This window comes from Anarrhichthys ocellatus, unplaced genomic scaffold, assembly GCF_004355925.1.
Source record: "Anarrhichthys ocellatus isolate YVR2014 unplaced genomic scaffold, GSC_Weel_1.0 scaffold1, whole genome shotgun sequence".
Taxonomy (NCBI): Eukaryota; Metazoa; Chordata; class Actinopteri; order Perciformes; family Anarhichadidae; genus Anarrhichthys; species Anarrhichthys ocellatus.
The window spans coordinates 11930008-11957907 of NW_022280031.1; the positions used below are offsets into that span (position 1 = coordinate 11930008).

The 27900-nt window shown below is 41.2% G+C and overlaps 3 protein-coding genes across 4 annotated transcripts in view; all 3 read right to left on the minus strand.

Moving 5' to 3' along the window:
- The window catches only part of zmat1 (zinc finger matrin-type 1), a 6657-nt gene extending 4514 nt beyond the window's left edge, over window positions 1-2143 (minus strand). The window contains exon 1 of the mRNA XM_031855653.1: window positions 1978-2143. Coding sequence (XP_031711513.1) covers window positions 1978-2116 — 139 coding nt within the window. The 5' untranslated portion in view covers window positions 2117-2143. The remainder of the gene's footprint in view (window positions 1-1977) is intronic.
- A 539-nt stretch (window positions 2144-2682) lies between these two features.
- Window positions 2683-4367, minus strand: gnrh2 (gonadotropin-releasing hormone 2). Its single transcript, XM_031847164.1, has 4 exons — window positions 4271-4367; window positions 3545-3690; window positions 3328-3411; window positions 2683-2843 (listed from the first exon to the last, which is right to left on the minus strand). The coding sequence occupies exons 2-4, from the start codon at window positions 3677-3679 to the stop codon at window positions 2805-2807; spliced, it is 258 nt and encodes an 85-aa protein (XP_031703024.1). The 5' UTR covers window positions 3680-3690; window positions 4271-4367; the 3' UTR covers window positions 2683-2804.
- Window positions 4368-9319: 4952 nt separating this feature from the next.
- The window catches only part of ptpra (protein tyrosine phosphatase receptor type A), a 19709-nt gene continuing 1128 nt past the window's right edge, over window positions 9320-27900 (minus strand). Inside the window, exons 2-22 of one of the 2 annotated variants that reach the window (XM_031843395.1) lie at window positions 20567-20613; window positions 20249-20330; window positions 19768-20151; window positions 16148-16247; window positions 15812-15885; window positions 15275-15411; window positions 14560-14650; window positions 14240-14316; window positions 14104-14140; window positions 13883-13980; window positions 13470-13589; window positions 13044-13210; window positions 12803-12938; window positions 12534-12683; window positions 12294-12384; window positions 12090-12166; window positions 11780-11914; window positions 11124-11249; window positions 10825-10976; window positions 10292-10427; window positions 9320-9879 (exon numbers count right to left, since the gene is read on the minus strand). In XM_031843395.1, coding sequence (XP_031699255.1) covers window positions 9805-9879; window positions 10292-10427; window positions 10825-10976; window positions 11124-11249; window positions 11780-11914; window positions 12090-12166; window positions 12294-12384; window positions 12534-12683; window positions 12803-12938; window positions 13044-13210; window positions 13470-13589; window positions 13883-13980; window positions 14104-14140; window positions 14240-14316; window positions 14560-14650; window positions 15275-15411; window positions 15812-15885; window positions 16148-16247; window positions 19768-20151; window positions 20249-20330; window positions 20567-20587 — 2466 coding nt within the window. In that variant the 5' untranslated portion in view covers window positions 20588-20613 and the 3' untranslated portion in view covers window positions 9320-9804. Of the gene's footprint in view, window positions 9880-10291; window positions 10428-10824; window positions 10977-11123; window positions 11250-11779; window positions 11915-12089; window positions 12167-12293; window positions 12388-12533; window positions 12684-12802; window positions 12939-13043; window positions 13211-13469; window positions 13590-13882; window positions 13981-14103; window positions 14141-14239; window positions 14317-14559; window positions 14651-15274; window positions 15412-15811; window positions 15886-16147; window positions 16248-19767; window positions 20152-20248; window positions 20331-20566; window positions 20614-27900 lie in introns of both variants that reach the window. The other variant, XM_031843388.1, reaches the window with a different exon arrangement.

Below are 27900 nucleotides of genomic sequence, written 5' to 3' on the forward strand. Positions count from 1 at the left end.
GGATTTTTTGGGGCAGCATTAAACGAGGTCCTCCCATAATTAAAATTCTAAATTACCACACGACACACACACAAAACCTCTAAATATTTGTAACATATATTAACAGCATGTGAGAAAATCTTAGTTTCATGCTTGACTGAATTAATTCTACTTGATGTATTTTATCATTTTTCACTGCACTTCTGCCTTCATGCAGCCTTTGAACGCAGGACGCTGTCAGACACTTCTACATCAATAAAATATATATCACACGCAGCTCATTTTAGCTTGAAACACGAAGCACTCAAATAATTGTATTATTCATAATAGCTCAACTGTTTGCTCAAAGATTTGGTTATGGATGTGGCTATTTTACCAAAACTGTGAAGAAGCAGTTTGTGAGTTTCATTTTTAGAGATTATATTAAAATTACATCAATAAATACAAACACAGGTATTACTGTGAAACTCTTTGTTTGCATCCTTGCTTCCAATAACTAAAACATTAATACATCTACATAATTTAACAATGATATGGTTTCGTGTATAGCTGACACTGTATTCATTCTTGAGCTAATCATATATATAACTGATGAATTGTTTTATGAAATACAATCACCTTTATGCCTTGTGGTGAATGACATTTTTTAACAAGAGCTGAAATCATCAGTTGATTACTCAAATAGTCAACAAAAAAACAATCGGATTTTAAATCAATTGCGTTATATTAATTTTGTTCGTAAAACATATTCGTTAGGTTCTCAACTGCGAAGATGTGCTTGCTTGTTCTGTATATACAATATATTTGTGAATATTAATGTTTCGGATGATCAATTGTCACTGAATAAATCATAGATTTAATCATTAAAAAAATACTGCTCTATGAATCAATACTGAAAATGGCCACGGTAGCTCTATCAAATATGTAACTGAAGTTAAGAAAAATAAGGAATTAGAATAAGGATTATGGAATATTTTCAAAATATCTGGAGTCCAAATACTGATGGTGTGTTGGCAGAATATCAACTCTCTCCAATCTAATGCAAAAAGGACAATTATGCACTAAAATACAGCATTTCCCTCTGTATCTAAGTAAATATATCTAATATCTAAGGACTGCCATGAGTAAAACAATTAATGCACACTTTGATATGCCAAAATATTCATATCTGTTGATACATTTCAAATACTGTACTTACCAAATGATAATCACAGTAGCAGTTATCAAGAGAACAGGGATTGTAGATACTGTATTTCAAATTATGTGTACAATGTTATAAAAAAATAGTTTTGTTGTGTATCTTGAGGGACAGATGACCATTTTTAACGTTAGACTCATCAATGACAACTCAACTGATTATGCCTGAGATCCATCAAACTCACCATCTTGAGAATACCAACGTTGTGTTTTGCCACTAGCTAGTGAATTGTCCATTACGTTGACGGATTTAAGTAACGCTACTAAGTTACCATTTAATGCCAGAGACAAGATACAATTCAGTGTCACTCACTAAATGGTATTTAAGTTATTTAGCTAACAAAACAGCCTTGCTGGCCCACCAGCTAACCGTAACCACTGGTATCTGACTTCAATACAAACCCAACGGCTGTTTGTGTTAAGTACTGGTTTGCGAATTCTAACGTTTGGCACGCAAGACAAATAAGCAGTTGGCCGACCACTTCCGGCCGGACCTCGGAAAACGAGCAGCGTTCTCCTTGTATCGGTTTCACTATTGGGATGGTCTATGAACTCAGAGGGTGTTTTCATTGGCGATACATTTAACGAGTCATGTACGCACCGGGCGGAATACAATATTGTGCCTAACTGTTAACGTTAAAGCTAACGTTAAAACAGTTGACATTAGCGCATTTAGTCAAGGAGCTAACGTAGCTCACTCGATTGTTGAGCTGGCTAGCCAGTTAGCTAAAAAAAAGCTAACGTTGGCTCGACAGTTAGGACACAATACGGCTGAATGTCCACGTTGTAGACAGAACTCACCTTCAACCTGGGTGCTATCTATTTTAGTGTTTATTACTTTGTCAGCATCTGTGACAGAAACCGCGTTAGGGGTACTAGTACTGTTATTTTGAGTGTCTGACCCAGCAAGAAGCGGAGTACAGACACTTCTGTCGTCCATGTTTTTCCCTATCTATAGTGCTTGGAGCGTGCGCAGTGACGTCGTATTAGTGATGTCAGCTGAGAAGGGACAATCCCGTAGATCTATGAATAAATGACAGCCTATAATATTACTGAGATAATCTATGTATACTTAAAATGTTATTAATTTAATGTGTCCCCGTAAGAAAAAAACAAATTGAAAAGCTGTCAAAATATATTTGATAAATGATAAAATGCTTAAATAATTACAACTAAAATAAAAAGTTATATCCTTTCTCTTTCAATTGAGTTTTTGTCAAATGGTGTCTTTTATATGTTCTATTTAAGTGTCCCAGTAAACTTAAAACCAGCATGCACAATACCAGGACCCTAAAACCGAAACATCTAAATGGAATGAATCACTTTTTGTTGTTGCTGCTTCTACAACATACAAGTTTCATACTTTTTTACTACACATTTATTATTCACACTATATGCTATAGACTGTTTTGGACACACACATACACACACACACACACACACACACACACACAAACACACAGAGACACAAAGTTCATATCAAAATAGATACTTTATTTTAGGACATTACAATTTAAACATGTAATGCTGGAAAACAACCTTACAGACAAAATTAACAAATACACCAGTTCAGAGAATCAACATAAAGTTGTTGTTCAGGTAGAAAAGCAGTGTAGAGTGGAAGGCCATCACTTTCTCTTCTGGAGCTCTCTGGCTAAGGAATCCAACTGCAAAGAGCAATACAGTATAACATGAGAGTCAGACACACTATACTCAAAACACTTAATATGTAGTTATAGTACAACTTTTCGTTTTTATGTTCGGTGTATAGATACAGTATGTGGGACATTGTGTCAACAGGATGGCATCTGTTTATGTTTGTGTGAAGACACATTCTTGTTAAAACAAGTAAGAGAAAGATTCCCTGTTGAGTAGATGATCTGATTAGATTACATTGTTCCATATTTGTATAATATAGTGTAGTGATAGTGTTCATATTAACTCCACTCATGTCTTAATCAAAGAAATGATATTGACATGGATTTTTATTTGCTAAATAAGAAACTAGTTATTGAGCAGCTAATTCCGTCATTACCATAAACCCCTTTGATTACGGTGGGACATTACGCAGCTCAAATGACTTGTTTTGTACAGCTGTTTATACAACCCTCATCCATGCGGCACTGAATAGGGCACCGTCATTTCACTTACAATTATGTTTCTCAGAATACTCCTCCTCTGGGGTCTCAAGTAGCTGCATTCTCCTGCCTCACACAGCTTAATCTCCTCTGCAAGCTGAGAAACAGAGAGAGTGAGATTCGGAATATGAGGGAAGAGTAAAGAGGTAAAGAATATCTTCATTCTCAGCAGGGAAATGCTCGATGAATGAGAAAACTATGCACGCTGGCACACAAACACTCATCCCGACCTCTGACGTGCCGAAAGAGTCCAGCTCCCTCTTGCCTCCAGGGTACCAACCATGGGACCAGTGCTGGGCGTCAGACAGCTGAGCTCCCACACATAGAAGCAGCCCAAGCAGCAAAACCAGCCGAGATACACACATGATATTCCAACCTAAAGGCAAAGATGGACAATGGATTAACTCTGAGGCTATTATCTTTTGGTACCTGATTTAGAAAATCAAATCAAATTGCAAAGTGTTTAAATACGATTACACGTTTTCCAACATTCAAATTTGGAATAGTTTTTGTATAGCAGAAAGTTTGAACATCCTTGATTTAGCTTTTCCTGCAGTAAAAACTCAACAGATACTGTATGTAGAGTAGATATGTCTGTCACCAGAAAACTCTGATATTTTGCAATGATTTCAAGACATTCAGACATTCAAGTTATTTTATTTTTGGTCTTCATTATTCTACTGCTAGTTTGCCTTTTTTGCAAAAATGATTTCCTTATATTTACTGTGATAATTATCGACAAAATATACAGAGTTCTCAGGCCAAATGTTAAACTGCTAAACAATATTAAGCCTAACATATCAAATCTTGAGCTAGTTCATCCTCAGAGACAAGTTTCTTTTTATAATAATCACCTTCTATTAAAGTTGGGTCTCAACAACATTCACAGTAATATTTATTCAAATATTAACAATGTATATGTTAGTACAAGAAGAAGTGTAAATAAATGCCCTTACCTTAGTCTCACAACTTTGTCACTACAGGTGTCACTAGATGTCCCGCTAGAAGCTCACTCCTCTTGCTCCTCAGTTGGTCAGTGGCTAAAGGTGTCTCACAAGTGTAATACTTTAGAGATTATCTTCAACCTCATCCCCCCTCTTGAATATATGTACTCCTCCCAGTGCACATTGCCATTATCATCCCCTAATTGCCCCGCCCATCGCTGACCTCTCTGGTCCTTCTGTTCCCAGTGGTGAAATGAACGGTCCCTGGGGGACAAGAGGTCCAGAAGACATGGCCAATTTCAATTTCAATTTCACCTGCAAATAGTACTGACACCCCTGGGATGCTCATCTGCTCACACACATCCCCCATATCCACGTCCAGATTCTGTCATTCTGGCCGAAACAGATTTAAGTCATTTAATTAGCAGATTAATGACAAACAGTATCATTCATATATACTTTCTTTTATACAGTGTAGCACACAGACTTAAGAAAAGATCTCAGAAGTGCTCCTTACTGCATACATTTTAGGGTCTGGGCCCTGCCGACAATTATCTTTGTCTAATAGCATTTAACCGTGTTGCTCAGATCAAACTGCAGGTCCTGTAAAATGTAAAATTCAACAGTTCCAATTTCCTCTCTTTTTGCACCTGTTTTGACCACATTGACTGATCACACATCCTCCCTTTGACCCGGATGACCCTCTGGCCAGCGGAAACACAGGCGTATCTGATGACAGGGGAACAAACAGTGGATTCCTCTCAATCAGGGAAAGGAAAGGTATTTTAGATGCAGAGCCAGTTCTTGCTCAGGCAGCGACTGATGGCGTGACATGCTGCTGTGGACTCAGGACTGTTTGATTAAGCGTGATGATTTCAAGATGCGTCACTGATGAGACGTGACCACCATTTTACATATTCTAATGGGAGGCTACATTGTTATCTGCAAATTTGTTTTTGTTAATAGTGCAGCTGCGTTTAATTCACATCAGAGGTCTGATCTTTCCTTCACCTTTTCCTAAGTTTTTACAGCATGAATTCTATTTCTTTAAGCTTTAAACAGATTTGTTCACCGGTGGGAATCTTTTACTGGCATGATTTGCTTCACACGGACCTCTTCAGATTATGCTCGACAGTAAAAAGGTTTGTCACTTAGTATTGATGCATGAAAGAAACTAACGTTTTCCTGATCTTCAATAATGTCATCCTGCCTTTGTCATCACATTGTTTACAATTATACTGCATGTCTTTCCATCTCCTTATCTATAATTAGGAATGTCACAACAGTGTTGCTGAGTCGGTAGACTATACTACTCATACAAAACCCCAAGAAACTGTGAGCCCACCAAACTGACCATTAACCGCTTCATTCAATAGCGATACCTTGATGTAAACATATTCTCCTAAAATGTATTCCAGGTCTTAATGTCCACACAAACACTTCAACAGTAACCCTAAATGATTCCCTGGTTAATTATGTATTGGTGCAAAAAGCCCATTAATATTTCATGGGGGGGGGGGGGGGGTGAAGGGTTAAACACTGATTGAAAACCCTTCAAGAGCGACACTCAGGAGGACTACATGATCTATAAGGTACATGAATGATTGGCAATTATTCTGCACCACTATGTCATTTGTCTTCATTGAGAAGTGAGCTGTAATGAGCGTCAGGTTGTCCTGACTTGAAACGAGCAAAAACACGGCACAACTGCATGTTTGCATTTAAAGACATAAGAAATACAGACACATGGATAAAATCTCAAGCACTTTATTAGGTTTGAACAGTATCTTGCTTAAAAAGGCCATTTGGCATTATATAATTATATATAATTTATCATATATATAATTATATATACATATATTCAAATGTTGAATAACAAAACACTAGAAACAAACATTGGCAAATAAAAAAAAAAAAAAAAAAAAAAAAAAAAAAAAAAAAAAAAAAAAAAATCAGATTCGCTTAAGACAATTATACCAAATTAAAAATGGCCAAAACAAAACAGCTCCAATACATTTCAAAATGGTCCCGATACAGTTCAATATACATCTTTAAAAAAGAAAGTAAAAGAAGGGGGGAGAAGAAAATATAATAAGCAAGGCAGCAGACAGGAATAAAATATAAATAACCTTACATTATGTACAAAAGGGAGTGGGCAGTGACCACTGCGAAACATGGTCCAAGGACAGGTGAAACAGGAAGAGGAAGCGATAGGTGGACAGCAGTGAGTGGAGTTGGACAGGAGACATTAAGGACATATAAAGGTAGAAAGAAGAGTGAAGTTGGACTCCCTCTTTCCTCAAGTCCGGCGCTCTAGAAACAGAGACACGTTTTAATTCTCCAGGGCATCCAAAGCGCTCCACTAGTGAAAAGCTCCAGCAATAAAGAGACGCGAAATAGGGACAACTGTTTGGTTTCCCTCGGTGATAATGCATAAAAGATGCAATTGTATTTGTTGTGGGGAATTATGATCTTCTTTTGTTGAACATTTGGGTACCCACAATTGATTACTTGTCATGAATACCACATTTCAGTGATATGGAATGAAATGAAGCCATTAAATCAAGATGGAATCTATTTTAAAAGTGACCTCAATGTTAGTTTGATCTCCACAATCAAGGAATCTATATGAGACTAGAGGGAATGTGAAAGAGAGGATGACTGACCCACTCTTAGGTTTGGCCCGATTGATTTGTCATTCAAAGGAGGGTCGTCATCTGTCTGCAGGTGGTAATTAAGGAAATACATGCGAGTTGGGGAAATACACAGGACAGCCTTTAGGATGGCAATGTTTGCACCACATATTGTATGTTTTTTGTATTTTTAAAACCTACCAGAGAGGCACTTCTTAAAAGTTCCATTTAATAGCACAATAGTGGGTCTCATGGGTTGGCACAGTATCATGTTTTGCTGTCAAACTGCACTGAGACAAAGTCACGTGATCCAAACACACACAAAAACATGTAATTTAAGCACAGACAGAATAGCCAAACAAAAAGCATCCCCTTCTCTATTGATTAAAGACCCAATAAGTGACAGTTAGTAAATAAATGAAGAACATAATGGCACCTAACTAACAGTGTGGGCACTTGTGATGCTTTGGAACAAACGAAGACCTCAAATGACAAATGACAACGCACAAACAGCCAACATTTCAGTGACTGGTCAATTCAAATAACTGCTACTTTCAGTCCCTACAGAAGGCTTTGAGCTTCAGTTCAAATATATTTCTTATGTTTCGATATCAAGGCCATGTCATCGTTCTGACCTCATCTCTTATTTGGTTCCGTATTTTAAGGGCTTTGCTTTTGGTGCAAATAGTGCATGAGTTTTCAAACAATCCGTATTGACGCAATCACCCTTCCTAAAAATTCAGCATGTACTTTTTGATGGCGTTGTCCACCATCAATAAATTAGGACTGATTGTGCTCCTTGCATTAAGAAAAGTAATTCAACACGAGACTGTTAGTGTGATTCAGACCGTTAGTGTTGGATGCAAACTAAGCACAATAATGTGGCTGTTCTCGGTTAAAATCTTAAAAAAAAAAAAAAGATTGAAATAGCTTGAAAACTCTTAGAAGATATATCATTTTTAATTCCATGGCATTAAAATCTATTAAAATCCAAACAAGGCATGATATCTGAATACTCCTCTGGTGGGGCTTAGAACCATTTGAATGAGGAATCCAGCTGAATTTGTTCAATTTGTAAGTTCAAACAATCCCTGGCATCAAGTCATTTTCAGAGCGAACCGAGTTGACACTATGACTGACCTGAAGCCCTGCTGCTAACTGACATCATTCATCACAGTTGAGAGCATAGCCTCAATTGTGACCTCATCTGAAAAAACCCCCCAAAAAAAAAACCACTCTGTAATTCAAGTCTTGGTGTCCTCACAGGACAGCCATTAAAAAAATAAATCTGAGCAAACATGGCATGGCACACCTCCACTATTTAAGTAACAATGTTTCATTTTTGAGGAACATGTTCGCAACAGCATTCAAATTAAAAGAGACATTCTTCGGCATCCGTGTTCATGGTGGGAAACAAAAAGGAATCAATCTTTAAAATTGTGACAATACAGCATAGTGATGTGAGGCGGATATAAAAGGAATAAAAAACGAGAGTTGATTTAGGCAGACTCGAAGGAAACCACTACAGAAAAGAAAAGCTCAATACAATCTACAAGAATACCGACATGCGTCTGTAAACAAGAAAAGGAATATGCTGGGTATATTACATTTGTTGATTTCTCTGATGCAATAATAGAGTTACTTGTGATTGTGTTGTTTGTGATTTGGCTCATGACCATTGCTGCAGTGACAGACCTTAAAATAGAGTCAAAATCAATTTAGAGATTCAACATAAAAGCCTGACCACTTTCCCTTAAACTTTCTTCACTGTATGCTGTAAAAAAAAGATTGGTATTTATTTTTACATTTCCAATTCCTTGTTAAAGTCAAGCAGTGTGTTGGTTGCAGATCCTTGAACAGTAAAATAGCTTTTCTGTCCTGAACGTCTAAACATGGTCTCTGACTCCAGAGCTTGATAACCAAGTGAGTGACATGGGCACCCTGCAGACAGACGACAGTGATGTGAAAACACACTGCGTCTTCTCTGCCATCTTGTGCTCTAGTTCAAACAAACACACTCGCATTGAAAAAAATCAACGGCTCCTGGTATTTATTGTGTGTTTTTTGGCGTCAACCTGAGTCCTTGAGATACATCACTGAGGTTCTGATTTCCAATCGTGAGTGACATCTGAACCCCTGAAACTTAAAGGAGAGAAACTGTAAGTGGTTCGACATATGGAATTAAATCTGTGTGAAGACAAATGGCTCTGTGTGTGTGTGTGTGTGTGTGTACTGTATGAATGTCTAGGAGTGAAGAAAAATCCAGATGATGTCTGTGAATGTTCAAGGTACTGCTACAACACATGTTGTGACAGCATAGCTCTGGTCAAGCCAAATATGTTTTAAGTCTCTGTCCCTAAAAAGTAAAAAAAAAAAAAATCCAAACATCATCACCTTGACTCTGGATTTCTTTTTTTCTTTTTACATTTGCCACCAAAGCATTAGATTTATATTCATATATATATATATATATATTTATATATATACCAATAAAATACATTACAGGTGCCACCCAAAAATGCAGCCAAACTCAAAACTGTGTCTGAAACCAAAGTAGTAAGATGCAACACAGTAAGTATATATACATAGGGGGGAGGTTGGGGGAAGATGGGTTGCAAATAGGGGCAAAGGGCTGTATTAACAAGATCAATATTACAAAATATTCAAGAAGGCATCTCAGTTATTTTCTCTGTCCAACTGCGCTGCCCTGTCCTCCGGGCCGAGGCCTCTGTTCCCTTTACCTGCGGGCAGTTCATCCCATCCACAGACAAAGTTGTGATGAGTCTTTTTTTCTTTCTTTTAAATCCATCTGATGGGAATATGCAGCTTTCAGCATGGTAATGTATGCGTGTGCGTGTATTGTGGTGCGTGGTTTGTATGAAGTGTATGCGGACATCCATCCATGGCAGGTCCCTACTTGAAGTTGGCGTAGTCAGAAAAGGCATCGATATACTCCTGGACCACTTTGTAGCAGAACTCGTACTGCTCCTTAGGAGGGAGACGGGACAGGAAAGGTTATGTCAGTATATATTTGATGAAATCTGTCACATTTCAATCATTTAAGTCATTCATCCCTTGTATAAAAGGCCTACAATGCAATACAATCAGTACAATCACACAGCTGTTTGATTATTAAGGCATAATGAAAGTTCCTTAAACATTGTTTTGCATCTAGATGTAAAACACAGGACAATATACACCAAAAATTGCTTTAAAAAACAACAACGTCCACAGTTGAATAACATAAATCCAGCAGTGGTAATAAATCAAGCTTTTGCTTCTTGAGGAAAAAGGGCCAACATCACAAGTTCATAAGGAAATGTGAGGAGGGCAAAATGCCTCACTCGACAATGGAAAATTCAAAAGGCAATTTCCTTTTAAAGGTCAAAGGGCGCCTCACCAACGTCTGCACCATGTGTGGTCTCTGCAGTCTGAGGCTCTTGACTGTCTGGAAGACGTCCAGGATGCCCTCTGCCTTCACCCTCTCCAGGACTGTACTCAACGCACAGAAGGTCCCCGTTCGGCCAGCACCAGCACTGTGCGCAGACACACACAAGCAAAAATGTAAACCTGAATATACACAATGCAGTAGGCATGCGCAGAAACATCATACACACAGGCTTTGTTGGGAGTTATATTTCCGGGAGCAGTTAAAATGCCACAAGGAAGAAGAGAACAATTCTCCTGTGCTGTTTTTTCCTGCGATATAATAGCTGCGACAATTTCCCCCGGCGCGCGCAAGCGCACACACACACACACACACACACACACACACACACACACACACACACACACACACACACACACACACACACACACACGATTTCCAGAAGCATTTCCGTGTGCAACCGCAATACAGCTTTTCCCTTACCCTGGTACATACAGGTTAAAACAGCAACATACCGAGTTAAGAAGACTGCGTGCGTGTTTTACCTGCAGTGCACAGTAATTGGATGGTTGCCAGACTGCTGCTGTTGTTTCTGCACGGCAGCAATTATGTTGATCATGCCTTTACCGTCAGTGGGGATGCCCACCTCTGGCCAGCCGTGAAAATGGAACTGACGCACGGCTCGAGGCTTGTTCTCCTGGAAAGATGGACGAGGGCAAAAGGAATTATCCGTATTAGCTAATCTGGGCTCGAAAGGGCAAAGTATTAATTGATAATATTTGTCTCATCTGCTAGACCCTCCGGTGTGTTTGTATTCTGCTTGTGTCATCGAGTCCTTTCTTACCCTGTTGTTGGTGACCAGGAGCTCACGCACCGTGTAGCTCTCGCTCTCCTCCTCCCTTTTAATCTCGATGGCGATGTCCCCGTAGACCACCACTCCGTCACTGGGCCAATACTGAGCACACTTCTCCTGCAGGACCCATAATGGAGATGGTCAAATTACAACGCCTAACGGCATGCAAAGATTCTGAACATTTCAAGGAAATCTAAAATATTACTGTCATCTGAATCTCTCGATGGAGATTCTTCAATTCTCATGTAATGTCTATTAAAGGGAGAAACTAGTTCCAACAGCATCACTCATTAAAGACGTGAGCAAAGAAGGAAAGTGACACAAAATCCACCATGTTGCTGTAAATAACTGGATTCCAATTATGGCCATTAAAGATGATTTCCTGGTATGACTATTACTTTGACTCTTTGTTGCAGCATTACACCATCTGGACACTAATGCTTTACATCTCAAATTATTATAGATCTGACATGAAGGAACGCTGGAAAACCACTCAGATTATTAACATGTTATACAAGACCGGTGGTGTCAAGTTAGCATTGAGTAAATCTTCTAATATCAATATTCTATTTTAGCCAGTTATTGACCTGATATCTAATACTAGTTTTTGTATCTGAACACACTCACACACACACACACACACACACCTGCCCTCTCTCCTCCAGCTCAGTGAGCATGACTATGGAGCAGCTCCTCCACTCCCAGATCATCCTCCAGAAGTCCTCTATGGTGTGCTGCAGGGGGCCCTGGCTCGCCATGTAGGAGTCCTTCTGACGGTAGCCCTGTGACCACATGCAGGAAATGACAGGAAGTGGTGTCCACGGGGAGAAGAGGGATGAACGGAGGATACCAAAATAAACAGCAGGAGGGAGAAAAGGAAGGCTTTAAAGACCCGATCGATTGCCTGCATTAATGAAATGAAACGATCCACTCTCATCCAGGCGCTTTTACACTCACATCAATGAAAGAGGCATTGACATAGTCGGTGTTCTCCTCTCCTCGTTTGACTGGAATGATCACTCTGTTGAACTCATCTGTTTGTGCAAGGAAAAAAACATTAACCTTGATGGATGAATAGTTGACACAGGGACATATACATCTGCAATTTCATTATGTGCATCACGGTGTTCATTTCTGTGTGTATACAACTGCATCACTCACATGGAATGATCTGTAGGACTCTGTTCTTCTTCATGTTGGCTGGCAGGTTGCCTGTTCTCATCTTGTCATTCTGAATCTTGATGGATGTCAGCTTCTAGAAATAAGGAGATCACGACATAAGACTTCGAATATGTCAGCAGAACTTCACTTACCAATTGTTTTCATGTTACTGGAATGAAACCATTTGGACGCAGAGGTATGATCAATGTCTCTTTGGAGGAATACAACACCCACACAGACCTTGAATTCGGCCTCCAGACCACCGCAGCCAGCTCCAGGTGAGGGGGAGTAGAGTTTGGCCAGGTGGGATTCCAGAGAAGTCACCTCCAGCTCTGTGTCTCCGTACAGGTAGTGCTCCAACAACGCCTGGAAGATGAACACGTACTGCATCTGTGGGACAGAGAGGAGAAGGTGAAGAGCAAGTGGAAGCAGCAAAAAAAAAAAAAAAAAAAAAACTGAAAACCCTGCATCATGGGAGAGGCTACGATGTGTGTCGACACTGGACTTACATCAGTTTGGACCATCTGACAGCGTTGGGCTCTGATCCTGGTGACGAAGCCAAACACGTCCACCTTTCTCTCAGAGTTCATCATGTCCAACATGGCATCGATCACAATGAAGGTACCGGTCCTCCCCACACCGGCACTGACAAGACAGAAATATGACATGCTGTGAGTTGTGCGTGGCATGCAGACAAAAGACACACAACTAAATAGGCAAAAGTAAGAGTGCAAGCTTTGATCCACTTACCTACAATGGACCACAATGGCCCCGGCATACTGGGGGTTATAATTCTTGACTTTCTTGAGGAACTTGAGCATGCCAATAGGGGTGAACGGCACCCCGAAGTCTGGCCAGCTGGTGAAGTGGAACTGGGTGACGAGCCTCTGAGGCTTCTTCCCAGACACATCTCCCACCTGAGACACAAATGAAACCAGGTCATAGACCAAGCCACGACACATTTGAGTGTCGTCTAGGTTTTCATTTACGTCACTAAACTTAAACGACAGCACATCCAAAGTTTCAAATCTATTTTTAGTCTGCAGTGTGTGCTCTGATACTTTTCAAAAGAACTTTGTTGATACACACTACACCCGTGTTTATTTTGTACGTGTGGAGGGTAAACACAGAATAAAACAATCATATCCTGATATCCACACTGACGAGATATATTACCAGTTGGATGCAGAACTTGCGGATGGTGTAGTCCACCAGAACCATTGTGTCTTCTACAGACACGCGGATGTTCCCGTATGTCCAACAGCCCTGGTCCGGCCAGTACTGGGCACACTTACACTGAAACACAAGGAGAGCGATTTAAAATCGAGCTCATTCACAAAGCCGTGTGGAATAACAGCCTCGATGAATTTCAGGTTTGGGAAAAGATAGTGACAATACAAATTGGGTTGTCCAAAATAACAAGAATCCAACTATGTTGCAGCAATGACAGAATGAGTAAAAAAAAAAAAACACAGAGAGGACTAGTCATGCTTGCTCTCACACAAGGATGCTAACTTTACAGATAAAAATGAACTTTGCAAATATTGACATGTTAAACATAGAGGGGTGATAGTGTTCCCTTGTCCTACCTCTTTTCTCTCCTTCAGATTGGTCACCATGACAATGGTGGCTGTGTTCTGCTCCCAGATCATCCGCCAGAAGTCATTCACCGTTTCCTCCTTGGGCCCTTAGAGACAGAGACCGATACAGAAGCTCAGGGGACAAGTAATGAGCTAATTATCAGGTAGTTTTGTTTGTTAAATGAACTACAGCACCGTTCTTCTGCTGCCAATACTGGCACAGTCCTTACCTTGAGCTGCAATGAACTTATTCTTCTCTTGGTAACCCTGCAAAAGAAGGTGGTCAAGAAGAGATGTTAGCGTGCACCAAAATATCTTTAGAGCAGAAATGTCTCTTTTGTGGCAAAATGCTGCACTTATACGAACATTTATAAAGGAGGCGTTGACGAAGTCAGAGTCTGGGACTCCCTCCAGAGAGGAGAGATGCACCCTGGAGTGATCATCTGAGGGAGGATGAGGAGACATGGAGACAAAAAGCAAATGAGGAGGAGAAGGAGCATAATGAGAGAGGGAACTATAATGACATATGGTCCACTACAATTTTACCATCCTGACCATTAAATGTACCTCAGTAGATCACTTTGTAAACTGTCTGGTATTTACTATGACTGTACTGATAAATGTTTCTAATAAATACTCTGAGTGCTGCTTTATTAATGTCAGTCCGTGTCACTGTTGTTGCTCACATGGCAGGATGTTGACGTATCGGTTCTTTTCTTTATTCTCTTCCTTGGAAGCAGCGTCACATGATGCCTGGATGGGGCAGACCGGCAGCGACTAAAGACACAGGGGGCAAAAAAATGCATTTAACACGGAGGAATCAGTTTCAAATTGGTCTGTGTGACCCTGGACATCGTTTCCTGTTGGTCTGCTGTGTGTCTAATACAGATCACCCCGAATGCATTTGTTTTGTGAATGTGCTACAGCAACAGGCTGCTTATCTGGCAAATGCAATGAATTGAGTTCTCACACGTGTCTAATAACTTAAAAAAAAAAAAAAGTGTGTTTATTATTACTGTGAGCCAACAATGTAAACCATTTCTTCATTACTTCTGACTAATTATCTAAAATGTTTTTCTTCTTTTAGCTGACTGTTTCAACTTAAGGTTTTACAATGGTGTCAGATATGCACTGGGCAGTCAGCCTACTATAGTTGCCAGCTCATAGCTGGTTATTGTGACTATAAATGTACTATAGATCGGCATCACAATCATTTGTTGTCTGAAATACCTTCTGGGCTACTAGTCCCCCTGGGCAGGACTCACTTAATGGAGCTACAGGGATATGGGTTAAAGGTGAGCATCAGGCTCAGTGTTATCAGAGGGTGTGTGTGTGTTTGAGTGCGTGTGTGTGTGTGTGTGTGTGTGTGTGTGTATGTGTGTGTGTGTGTGCTCGCCATACATTGAACTCCTCCCTGAAGAGCTTGTTGTCATCTGCCATGCGGCGGTTCATTTCTTCCTCGAGTTTGTCGACGGGAAGGGGCGGGTACTTCCTGTTTGTGCTGGGTGACCGGGCCAATAGCGGGACGCTCTGGAGTTCTGTGCCGACATGCAGGAAGGGAGGAGGAAGGAGGCGAAGAGAGGTGGGAAGGAGATAAAGACAGGGGAGAATGGGGTAAGAAACAGAGCGGTCTTGCATCAAGTAACACTGACTTCATCATTGGATTTCCTCTCTAAAGGTGCCCAGCAGAGGGCGATGTGAATCAACACTGACATGTGAGGGAGCTCACTGCAGCCCTGTTGGTTAGGTAATAACAGTGAACAAAAGCCTTCTGCCAGCAGTCAACCAGGGAAATGTTATCTGTTAGGGAAGCAAGATCAATCAAGTCCTATCTGGAAAAACTCGAGAGTAACAAGTTTGGTCAAGCTGGCTGTACATATCACATGCAGTCACATCTGTCGACACACTCGGACACTAATGCACGTGTGGGTGTTTTACCTGTATCATCTGATCTACCATTGGTCAGTCTGAAGGAGTTTGAATGGCTTCCCGCCTGCTTGTACTTCTTAAACCTGTCAATCAACACAGATCAAAGTGCATGTTAATGCACAGAGACACACACACACACACACACACACACACACACACACACACACACACACACACACACCGTGTCTCTCTCACACGCTAACAAATAAACACACTCTCGCTTTAGTCTTACAGCTGAATGCCAATCAGTCATTGCCATGGTAACAAGAGCACCTTAGGCCTTCACCACAGGTCTCCTCTCTCGAGCTAGCGTGCCGTGTGTAGCATCAACTGCACTTCACCAACCTGAGCATGTAGAGGATGATGATGATGAAGATGATGACCAGCAGGGAGGACAGGGCCACCATGACAGCTATGATGGGCATGTCATCGGACTGGTTGTTGTCTACATCAGAGACAGAGAGAAAAGGGATAATGCATAGTTTGTACTCAGCAATTCATTTAGAAAATTAAATAAATAATCAAAAAAGGTGTCTCAATAACTGAGGTGAGTCAGTATTTTGGTTCGACAATGATGCCAAATTCCATTGCCATTACCAAATTATTCTCTCATTACACCACACGAGAAATTAGCTCGGGGCGTTGGTGTGGATGTTTTATCAGCTTACTAATGTGACCAAACTTATTATACAATATGCACAAAACACAGAAGAGTGATTTGACCATAATCTTACACATGGTCAACCGTTTCTTGAAGCTAAAAACCAAAGTCACTGAGGGCCGTCGCTGCACGAAGCCAAGAAAGAGTCCAGAGTAAGAACCACAACAGAACAAGATACAACTTGTTAATTAGTGAGCTTTAGAGGTGCGGTTCGGAAGATTTTGTTTCATTTGGACAGAGCGAGTCTGGCAGTTGTTCAGTCATTATGCTAAGCGGCTGCATATTCAGTGAGAGTGGTATGCATATTACATTTGATCAACTAATCAATGAATGAATTTCAGCTAAAATTGAATAGACCTCTAGAGGCTGTTTTCTCTTTACATTCAGACAGAGTTTCAGCTCGTTAATATGTTAGAATGTGGGATAAAAAAAAAAAGAAAGAAAAGAAAAGCTGAGGCCGTAAAGTGACCTTTGCCTCTTTCAACACCAGCCTGCATCTTTCCTTTCAGTAATGGTTGTCCATGTTAATATTTCATTGGCCTTTCCGAAGGAAAAAAACAAAAAAAAACACAAATGGAGATGCGGAGAGTGTGCAACAGGCTGTGCTTTGGAGTGAGCAGATGAATCACAGTTTAACTGAGGGTCAGCCCGCTGCTTCAGTGACTGGTTGTACCCAAGATGACAGCAGACACAGGGGGATGGTAGAAAATACTGAAACATTTAGGACTTTTGCTGTGAATTCTATATGAATTATTTAGAGTGTAAATATTAGAACCTCAAACCTTATTATATTTGTCACATACATAAAGGTAAATACATATCATCTAACCCATCCTAAGCATTTAGGAGCAGTGGGCTGCTGTGAATCGCCCGGGGAGCAACTTGGTGTTCAGTGTCTTGCTCAAGGACATTTCGACATACAGACAATAGCAGCCAGGAATTGAACCGCCAACCTTGTGGTAAACCAACGACCCCCTGAACCACAGCCGTCATGAGATGCTACCGACTGGTGAGAAAACACAATACACACTACAAATTAGATATTACATGGAGCAAGTTAATCTATTCTTTCTGATGACTACAATAGCTGACCAATTTGTATATCTTTCCACCGTGCACATGAGTCGTAGGCAGTCCTATAGTCTTCCTGGTGACCTATCCGTGCAGCAGTTAACACAAAACACATGAGATTTGCCTGAACAACTGCAGTTTGGTGTACAAAAAAAAAAAAAAAAACACTGGCTGCTGTTTGTGTGCTAATGGCTGGCCCCGTAAGACACATGACGCCACAACAAAAGAAGAGATTTTTCTAGAAAACTGCACCGCGGTGGTGACAATGCAACGACAGAATCAGCCGTTTTTCATGGAACGACTCAAAATTCAAGAAAGCTCTCAACGTTGCAGACAAAAATATGCTGCAGAGAATATGCATCGTTTGACTTCATGCTCCATATGCACTTTCTGGGTGGGAAGTAGCTTGGAACACCGCCCAGTTACGTTGCATTTTCAGGCACAATTCCCAGGACTTTTCAGCGTTTACCATCGGACAATGTGTACATTGAACAGAACACTAGCCTAGCACAACAGGCTGTGGGTATCATGTGGAACTGACACAGCCTTGACTAATCTAATGCCGTCTAGAACTGCTCACAGCTCAACACACACAAGGTCCACAGACAGCAAGAGTCAGACAATAGAGCAACTACATAGCACCTACGAGCCCAAAGTCATTAGGTTGTGTAATGGACACACCGCATTAGCAGTGCAGGCACATCGGTTGTATTTATGTTGACCAGGAGTGAGTATTGCTCATCTGACCTTTTAAGTACTCAAATACACTTTCTAAGAATTTTCAAATCTAAAAAAAAAACAACATACCTGCTGTTATTTTACTTGATAATAAAAAACATCAGTCAGTGTCACTCGAGTTTCTCTATATTCATGCAATATGAATAATTAATGTCAAAGACAAGGGTGTGGGTCACGTTTCACTTCCAAGGATATTACTAGGATGGTCAGTGCACAGACACAAGGCTGTGAAAAGAAAAAAAAAAGAAGCTGAATAACCTTTGAAATTAAAAAAAAAAAAAAAAAAATGTTCAGCTTTAGAGCGTTGACGTCACTTGTAACGCTTCAAAAATAAACTCAAAAGCAGCATTTGATAAAGTGAAGTCAACACACAGAAATACTCCTTCAACACTGTTTGTTTTCACATTAAAACAGCAGCTTTTGGCAGCGTCTTGGTCGTCTAGTTTTATTGCTACTCTGATTCTTGTGGATGACTGGATGTCAAATGCAGGTATGTCATGTCAGGATATTTTCAGCGCAGCTACAATGGAGTCTAAAAGCAGAAAAGTGTCCAACTATCTAAAATATTAAAAAGGTCCACTGTTGACCAGAAAGCTCACTTGCTCGCTCTTTCTAGCTGTTGCTACTGCTTTGCCAGGCTGCATGAATAACACACAGCTAGATGGAGCGACAAGAACAAACCAACACCACCCTGACAATCTGTGATGTTTATCTATTCTAATGAGTCTTTGTTTTCTCACTGTCTCCAAATTGCCGTAACCTTTTGTGCACGTCTACTTTAGTTTGGTCCTGTTTACACGTTGCATTAAAATGTGTCTCGGATGATCTGATGACAAGTGGCGGCCCTAAATACATGCTTAAATGCACCCACCCAGTCATCTTTATAGTGTGTGTAAAGCAGGAAAAACCTCCCTGACAGAGTTGTATGCAGTTGACAAACAACCTCTACATCCACCAAATCTATTTTTTTTTTTTTTTTTACATTAAGCAGCAATTGCTAAAGTCAAATGTAAGCAACAAAGAAAAACCCCATCATGACACAATCTGCAAATACAACACACAGGGTCTGAACGGTGCCTTCTTGATTCACCACTCTTCTCTGAATGACTGCAGTGAACGTAAGAATGGTAACTTCTTCCATTAAGCTGTAGGCTTTATGCACAGACAAACAGAGTGATAACAATACCCACACCATGGTCAGAGGGTGTTTTTCCATTCAAGACAAAGATGAGTCACAGCCTCTCGAATCACAACATGTCTTTTTGCTTCATGGCATGCTGGTCTATTGAGGCTACCATTGGTCGGGGATCTCTGTGTCTTCTATGATTTGTCCCAATATGAGGACAGAAAGGTGCAGTCAAATTATACTAAGTTTAGGCACGTTGCTCTTTAACTGGTGCTTCAGGGGGGATATTACCTCCAAAAAGGAGTCTAGAGAGATTACGTGTTCTCACACTAAAATAAACGGGCCCCCAGAATATGCACAAACACTCACCATGTGGGCTGGTGTCCGAGGTATCCCCCATCCCAGGTTCTGTGAGGGTCTTCGGATCCAGAGTGGATAAATTATCAAAATAATCTGGAGCTGGGGTGTCAGTCGGGAAGGCTGTGGTCTCGTTGTCTGACCCCACAGGGGAGGGAGGCTCGGTGCTCGGTGGGGCATCACTTGGAGCTGGAGGCGGAGGAGCGGTGGCGTTGGGACTAGCCGGTTGTACATCCTCCTCACCAGCTGGGCTCGTGGTTGTTGTTGTCGTCGTCGTCACTGGGTTGGTTGTGGGGGCGAGTGTTGTGGGTGGGCCTGTGGGGGCTTGCGTGTCTGTAAAGTTGAAGGAGAGTGCGGCTGGGGGGTCTGTAGGTCTGGCCAACACATTTGGAGGACCTGGAAAGAAGAAGACAGCAATATTTCCACTGTGAGCCTTTTAACCCAATAAGGTGAGTCAGTAAAGGAATTTGACATAAGTGGACATGATCCGTACTTGTGATGGGGACATAATCCTGAGCTGTGGCCCCGAGGGCTAGACCGAGCAGCAGGAGCAGGGGACACACACCCATTCTGCCCTACATGGAGGATGCACAGAAGGGACAACAGGGTTAGTGAAAAACAACCTAAAATCTCACTGAAATCAATCAAAGTTACTGAACCCACTTTTACAATTCAGATCAAGAGATTTATGCGTTGTATAATCCACTATTCTAATCCCACATGCTCATTTTTGGAGGGTACTATTCTTACATTTGTAATGGAAATGAAAAACTTGCATAAGTTTAGCCCATGTGTGATAAATGCCGCTTACCTGAAGAAGCGAAGTTGGCATCAATCACTCATTCGCACAGCGTGGTCCTAGAGCGTAAACAGAAGACATCATTATTTCTTTTGGTGCTTTCCCACGTCTTTGAAAATATATAATTTAACTTACTACTTGCAAAAATGTTTTTTGCAAGATCAGTATCTGGATGAATAATGTAGGAGAGGACTGTTCTGAGACACACAGACAGAAATATTTGGTCTATTCAGAGAGACAGGTGTAAAGATTCCCTAAAGTATTTATTAGAGCATGGCAATAACTCAATGTGATGTGGCGACTGCCAGTAGAGTCACACCATGTCGATATGCTCACCTCATATTTTCATTTTACAAAATTTGGTCGTCAAAATGAATGATGACGAGATGAAATTATAGTTTAGGTACAGACATTTCAAATTGGTTGAAAATTATCAAAAGAAATTCTTCTTGTGACTTTGAAATTCACCATGTCGCCCAGTTCAACACGGCTTAATCCTAAAATGTGTTATTAAGTGACGAAACATTCATCACCAGGAGCATGACCAAAACAGAATTAGTGTTACAATTACATTCCTGCAGAAACAGTGAATCAGCACGTAAGAAGCTCTGATACGGGGATGAGCCAGTCCAGGCCGGACAATAGACAGACTTGGAAAAAGCATGGCGGCGGCACCTGGGTGGTCGGCCTGGCCGACTCTCAGTCTTGTGTATAATCCCAGAGGCCAACAAGGCTGTTGTCTCCCTGACTGAACTGTGATAATCCCTGGACCTAATCCCGAAGTCCTGACCCGGGAATAATCCAGCCTGTCTGCCTCCGTTTAAAGAGATACTTCAGCACTGTACCGAGCCAAACCCTGCAGCGCTACCACACACAAACCGATGCTTTACATCAGGGATTATTGCATCAGTGGGCAGAGGATAAATTGGGCGCTAAAAGCTCTAATAATACCAGTCGCCAATCTTCTGGTGTTTTTGAACTAAGCTCATTCATCGCAGTACTTACACTCTGGTTTTAGCAGAGCGCTGTTTTGGCAATGACTGCAGCCTGAAATGGGGCACGATGAGCAAGTTAAGTTGTCAATGAGGATGCTATTAACCTACAAATCCAATTCTCTCCCTCTCCCTCTCTCTCAAACATCTGCTTCCAAAAAAAACAATTCATGACCAAGATATGTAGTTTACAATCGTCTTACCAAAATTCTTGCCGAATACCCATTTATGTTCTGCCAACAAACTAATCAATTTATCAAATAATTCTCACAGCTCGGTCCATTCATCATCCGTAACCGCTTCTCTTATTCAGGGTTGTACGCTCACATCTACACCTAGGGGTAATTTAGAGTCATCAATTCGTTGCATGTCTTTGGACTGTACCTGGAGAAAACCCCCACGCTGACACGGGGAGAACATGCGTACCCCGCATACAAGGGACGTCCGGCCCCTCTTGCTGTGAGGCAACAGTACTAGCCACTGCACCACCATGCAGCCCTGTTGCAGCTCTAATTATGTCTAAACCACCCAAACCGCTAAACTGAGGGACACCTTAAAACCCTTACCTCTACTATCCTCCCCTTCAGTGCTCATTAAAGGGAGTGACTCAGCTATAAAGGACAAGCTCAGTGGTTAATACTGTTGTGTGAGCATTACCATTACAAGGCATCTGGCATGTGTATTAAGCTAAAGTCAACATGATAGAGATAGTAGGTAGGTTCACATCAACAAGCTTTTTTTTTTTGTTGTAAGAGGGGTAACCTTTCCTCAATGGGGCATGACTCATTGTTCTCTGCGTGCCGTCCAGGGAGGGTTGGTGATGGGCTGTGTCGCTGTAAGTGATATAAGCCGGTCCTGTTGCTAGCCAGCACATCACAGATGCTGCAGGTTTTCATCTAGAGACCGTTGTAGACCCGAAGGTGCAACTCCCTAGGGATGCGTCATAATGTGTTTTGGCCTCGGGAGAAGCAGCAGTCTTCCAGTGTGTGTGTGTGTGTGTGTGTGTGTGTGAATGCACGCCATTCTTTTATCAACATACTTATGTGTCGGTAGAGGACATCATTAATTTAGGAGGCACTGGGCTAGTGCTTCTATTTGTGCTGTCCGTTAAAAACACACTCCGGGCGACAGGTTGGGGTAACTCACACTCAAATGATTTAAGATGCAGGAGACATCGCAAATAATCTGTTTCCAATTATTTGTGCAATTACATTATTATACAGGACTTTACCATTTAAGTAAATCACTCTTGTATAGTGTCCTGATCAGGCTTTAATAACGTTGCTACGATGACTAATAAACATTGTTTGTAATTGCAACCCCTTTGTTGACAGATAAACTGCCAGTGTTTTTAAGCTACTGCACTAGCTTGAATGACACTGGGACATGAGACGACAACAGGATTTAATGTCAAACCGTAATGCCCGATGAGTAACGACCAAAATCTCTCCATAGCATTGACTATTAAAACATTTTACAAATCATTTAAGTTTATTAAAGTTGGCATTATTCTATGATCAGATACTATCTACGTCTAGACAACAACCAGACATCATATCATACATTATACATAGTCCCATTATCAGTTAAATCACAGTTCTAAGAAAGGTATGTTAAACTGTGTATAACCATAGTTACCGTATCAACAATGCTGATCCTAAATAAAATACAAACGTGAACTACTGACGTAAAAACTAAAATTGTGGACAATTCAGATACATTAACCTGTTTTTCTTTGTGAAGTGTGATTACCAAGAGTAGTTGACTTGACACATTATATATACAGACAGACAGATAGACAGATAGACAGATAGACAGATAGATAGATAGATATATAATTTTATAAAGTTAACATTACATTTTGTGCCATTTCTTTTCAAAAGTTGTAAAATCTTGCTTTAACTGTTGTTCCAGATGTTTATCAAGCGCTCGTCTTATTTTAGTTTCTTTTATACCATTTACCAGATTAAATTTGATCAGATATGTCAATTAGGTAACGTCTGTTTGGGATAAAGAAGGTATGGAGATTTTACTCAGTGTTTCTTAGAAACACACAAAAGCATTAAACAAACTAAAAATTAAAGCAATGGATAAATTAAAATACAGAAAAATGTTTTGATATAGACGAGGTAAAAATGTACACAAATAGTCTAATCTCTAATATTATCATATCTAATCATGTAACACAACACGATGAACTTTAAAACCTCTCTTATTTCTCCGCTCGCATGCCTAATGTGCATGCGAGCGGAGAGCCAGACCGACGACTGAAGACAGTCGCTTCTCTGCCCGTGGCCAACTGCAGACCTCATAGGAGTGCAATCGCACAGTTGTGAAAGGGCCGGGCTGTTCCCGTGTCATTACATTCACACGGTGAAAGGAACACTTATAGGTGGAACATAAAGGAAGTCCAATTACATCCCCATGACAACCAAAAGGCCAAGACGTAAGATCAATGCAAGCTAGTCATTTAATATGGAGAGCTCCCACTCGAGTCTGTGGATTTCACGCACGCTTTTGTATCTACCTGTGACCCGAGGTGAAGTAATAAGTATCTTTTTACGACTGAACGGACATGAATTAATGAATCGCTCAAGATGAAGACAGATCTTACAAAAAAGGGAGGAAAATAGTTTATCCTGAGACTAGACTCCTTGATAGTTTATTATGTTGTTTGATCTAGAGTTTGCATAATGTGGCCAAAGAGATAACACAGCAGGATCCCCTCTGTTTAGTACTAATAATCATATAATAATTATTATACGATTATAATATGCACTGAAGGGGAGGATAGTAGAGGTAAGGGTTTTAAGGTGTCCCTCAGGTTAGCGGTTTGGGTGGTTTAGACATAATTAGAGCTGCAACCATGCAGCCCTTAGGCAAATGAGTGAGCTGGAAAACCAACAGACACAAACCCCACACGCCTCGCTGACATGACACCAGCAGTGGTGGTCAAGAGGACTTCGCCAGTCATGCAGAGAGAAATATTCCCCTCTGGCTTTCTACAAGGCATCCTGCCTCTCTAGCCGCTGCAGCAGCGCTAGATAATGCTCGTCTGTCTGTCTCCATTCATGGCATATTAATACTGTTTCTATGTCTTGAGAGGGGAGGGAGGACGAGGGAGGACGAGGGGGGGCAACAGGAATACTGTGAATGCCTCTCTTCACGGGAGACTGAAGTAGGCCTAACCCAGGCCCGCTAGGACTCGTGCACCGAAACAGACCACAGATTATATGTCCCCAGTGCCACATACAACAGCCACAATCCTCTGGACTTCCCTTTCTGAGGGATACTACTCCCTGCTGGTGTGGTTTCTGTTCCTGTTGGCTTCACTCGTGGGGCTGGTGAGTTGATGAAAGGACGAGGACAAGCCGGGGATTACTATTCTGGCTAATCACACAGAGAGGAGTGACCGCCGCGTCTGTTATTAAGCTTGTAACGATGATTTGGATCCAATAAAACTCGCTTGTTGAGTTGAGTGAAAGCGGTGAGTCGATGAAGCTCTGCTCTGTGTCTGCTTCCTTGTGGGGTTTCTCACAGAGCATGCCAGGGGCCTCTCAAGCTTTCCCACAATGGACACAGAGAGGATGTGGAGGCGCAATGCACGGCCTCCCCACAGAAGCCACTGTGACCTTAAAAGCGTGGTGTGGGGCCAGACAGCCGGCTCAAGGGCCACAACGAAACCTGATTCACAATTACTTCTGCCATCCGAAACGCTAACACATCAATTCATTTCTATACCCAGCATGCAGCTGCATCAGGGCATCCAACCGTAAAAATGTACACCACAACGTTAAGATTCCTGGTCATGTCTACTTATTCTTCGATCCAATGACTGATTTGAATTTTCATTCTGACAGTTTAAGACGTGTGGAGCTGCTGGTGTTTAGACCACATTTAACAAGTTTGCTTCTTTTGTTGTTTTTAGAGAAGTAAAATGCAAAGGATAAAAAGTCCTGAAGCAATACAGTTAGACGAAAAGCTCTTTAAAATGTTATTTAAATAAAAGTACAGAGGAACTTTGAGCAACATATACTTAAAAAAAGTAAAAGTATTAAATACAGAAAAAAGTCTGTGTCCTACTATATATTACACCACTGAATGATCATAATTGATTTCTTCAGATGTAAATAGCATTTTGCTGTTATAGTTGTTTGAGGTGAATCTAATTATTAGACTGCCTATTTGCATTTCCCTGCCACACTTTCCCGTCTTGGCTTTGGTCATTTAGGTTCTGTAACAACTGGAAACCAAAGTCAAGGTTTTCATATCTGTCGAGGCCGTACTGTCGCGCTCGTTCCCTCCGAAAGATGTCCAAGATTAAGAGACAATCATCAGAGACTTGACTTAACAGCGGTGTCGTGACAGTGCTTCTCCACAATCCCCCTTTGATCCACGCCCATCTGTAGGTGGTGCATTCAAAGACTACGCAGGTTTGCTAACATGCTCTTTGGAGATTATTTTCACAGCAGGGCAAGAATGGTTTTTGGCCTTTGAGTCGGCAAGACCTAAGTGCAGATCTAAATATTTAAAGCTACGGGTTTGAATCCGACCTGAAGTTGACCTCGTCTGTGACGGCATTGTTTAACAGCACATCAACGTTTTTCTCCGGGAGGAAAAACTGACAGTACCTCGATGTGATTGAATGTGTCATTTTGCTCATAATCTCTTCTTTTTCTAAACAAAATGAGAAAACATTTCACGAAACAGCGAACGGTGGAAACATTACCATGACTGCCAAGACCTATAAACAATCAAAGCATCTATGAGCCTCTAGTTAAGGTACAGAGGCAAAGCCGAATATAACCCATTGTGTGCAGAGTGTTGATGTACATTTGGCCACAACTCCAATATTTAGTGCCAGTATCCCACTGTATGCTGACAGCAAAGCAGTTCCCCTCTAAAATAAAAAGGAACAAGGAGGTAGGAGCCAGATGTTCACCAACCTGGATCACACAAAAAAAAACATCTCACACATCTAAAAATACTTCTCGAATACAGAATCCGACCCAGTCTTTGAAGTCCACTAAAAAGACATTCTGCTTATCCGTCACAGTCGTGGCGAACCAGAAACATCAATCATCCCACATCAGGAGGAAGTAATTTACTCAATAATTTGAAGGAGTTACATAATTACTACTTCGCATCTACAGAAGGTAAAAACAAAAGGGTGAGTCTGAATGAAGTCCTCCCAGTCAGGCAAGATATTTCATTTATCAATCGTTAGTCATCCCACAAGGTAAATTTCCTATATTGGGAAAGAAATGTCACGGAGGCCAAATGACGCATCACATGTAGCTGAAATCAGGCTCCATAATGCTTCATAATCCTCTAAATGCAGTTGTTTATCCCGTTGGAGGCAGAATTGCTCTTCCACAGTACACTATGTAGGCCCACAGGTGGAAACAAAAATACAACCTCCCGTCCCACCCGAAGAGCCAACTCCTAATAACTCCAACAAGGCGATTTCAAGCTATACTTTATTCTTATTTTTAGAAACTAGGCCAATGATGCAAAGTGTGGTGTGAGGATCACTCAAGCGCCTGTGCTAAAACCCTTTCAGGACCCCAAGACAGAAATAACTCCTTTTCTTCTTAAAATAGGTTGGAGAAGATATGGACAGAGTGAGCAAGACGATAAACAGCGCCGACTTTTTTTTTTTTAACAGACACAGACTGATTTTCCTGAGATGGGGCTGCAAGACGACCAGAGACGGGTTGGACGGCATATTGGGAAACGTGTCCAGGCCTGACAAACTAGAGGTCACGGAAGGCCTGCGTTGACTGCGAGAGACGAGTCACATACATTTACAGGAAGTGCAGCTGGAGTTTTGCACTCGGATGGTCCTAACATGACCTCTGTAAAGTGGAGAGCGTGTGGCTGAGAGACTGAGGCACGGTGGATATGTGTGCTGCAGCTCAGTGAATCGGTCCAGACGTGATGAGTCAAGCTCCAGGCAGACACGGCGAGGGCTTTGTCAGATGTGTCAAGCCAGGCTCGGCCTCCTCAGCCCGGATGATACTCCTCTCTTCAAGCATTCAAACTTGTTTTGTTCCCCCTGATGTTCTGGGAGTTGATGTTCAGCTGAAATGAGGGTGTTGTAAATCGGTCCTACACTTCATCTAAATCGTCACCGTTTCCAATGTTTGTCACAAGTCATTACAGGAACAAGCCAACCTTCTGATGAGCAGAGAAACAGTTGAAGTGAAAGTTTAGTAATTCATAAAAATAAAATCTCAACACCCACAAGATTGAAATGGTATGCTCGGTTACACCCAACATTCAGAAAGGAGAGGAGAAAATTAATCATTACCAAAAAATGGGAAGAAAAAAAAAAAAAAAAAAAAAAAAAAA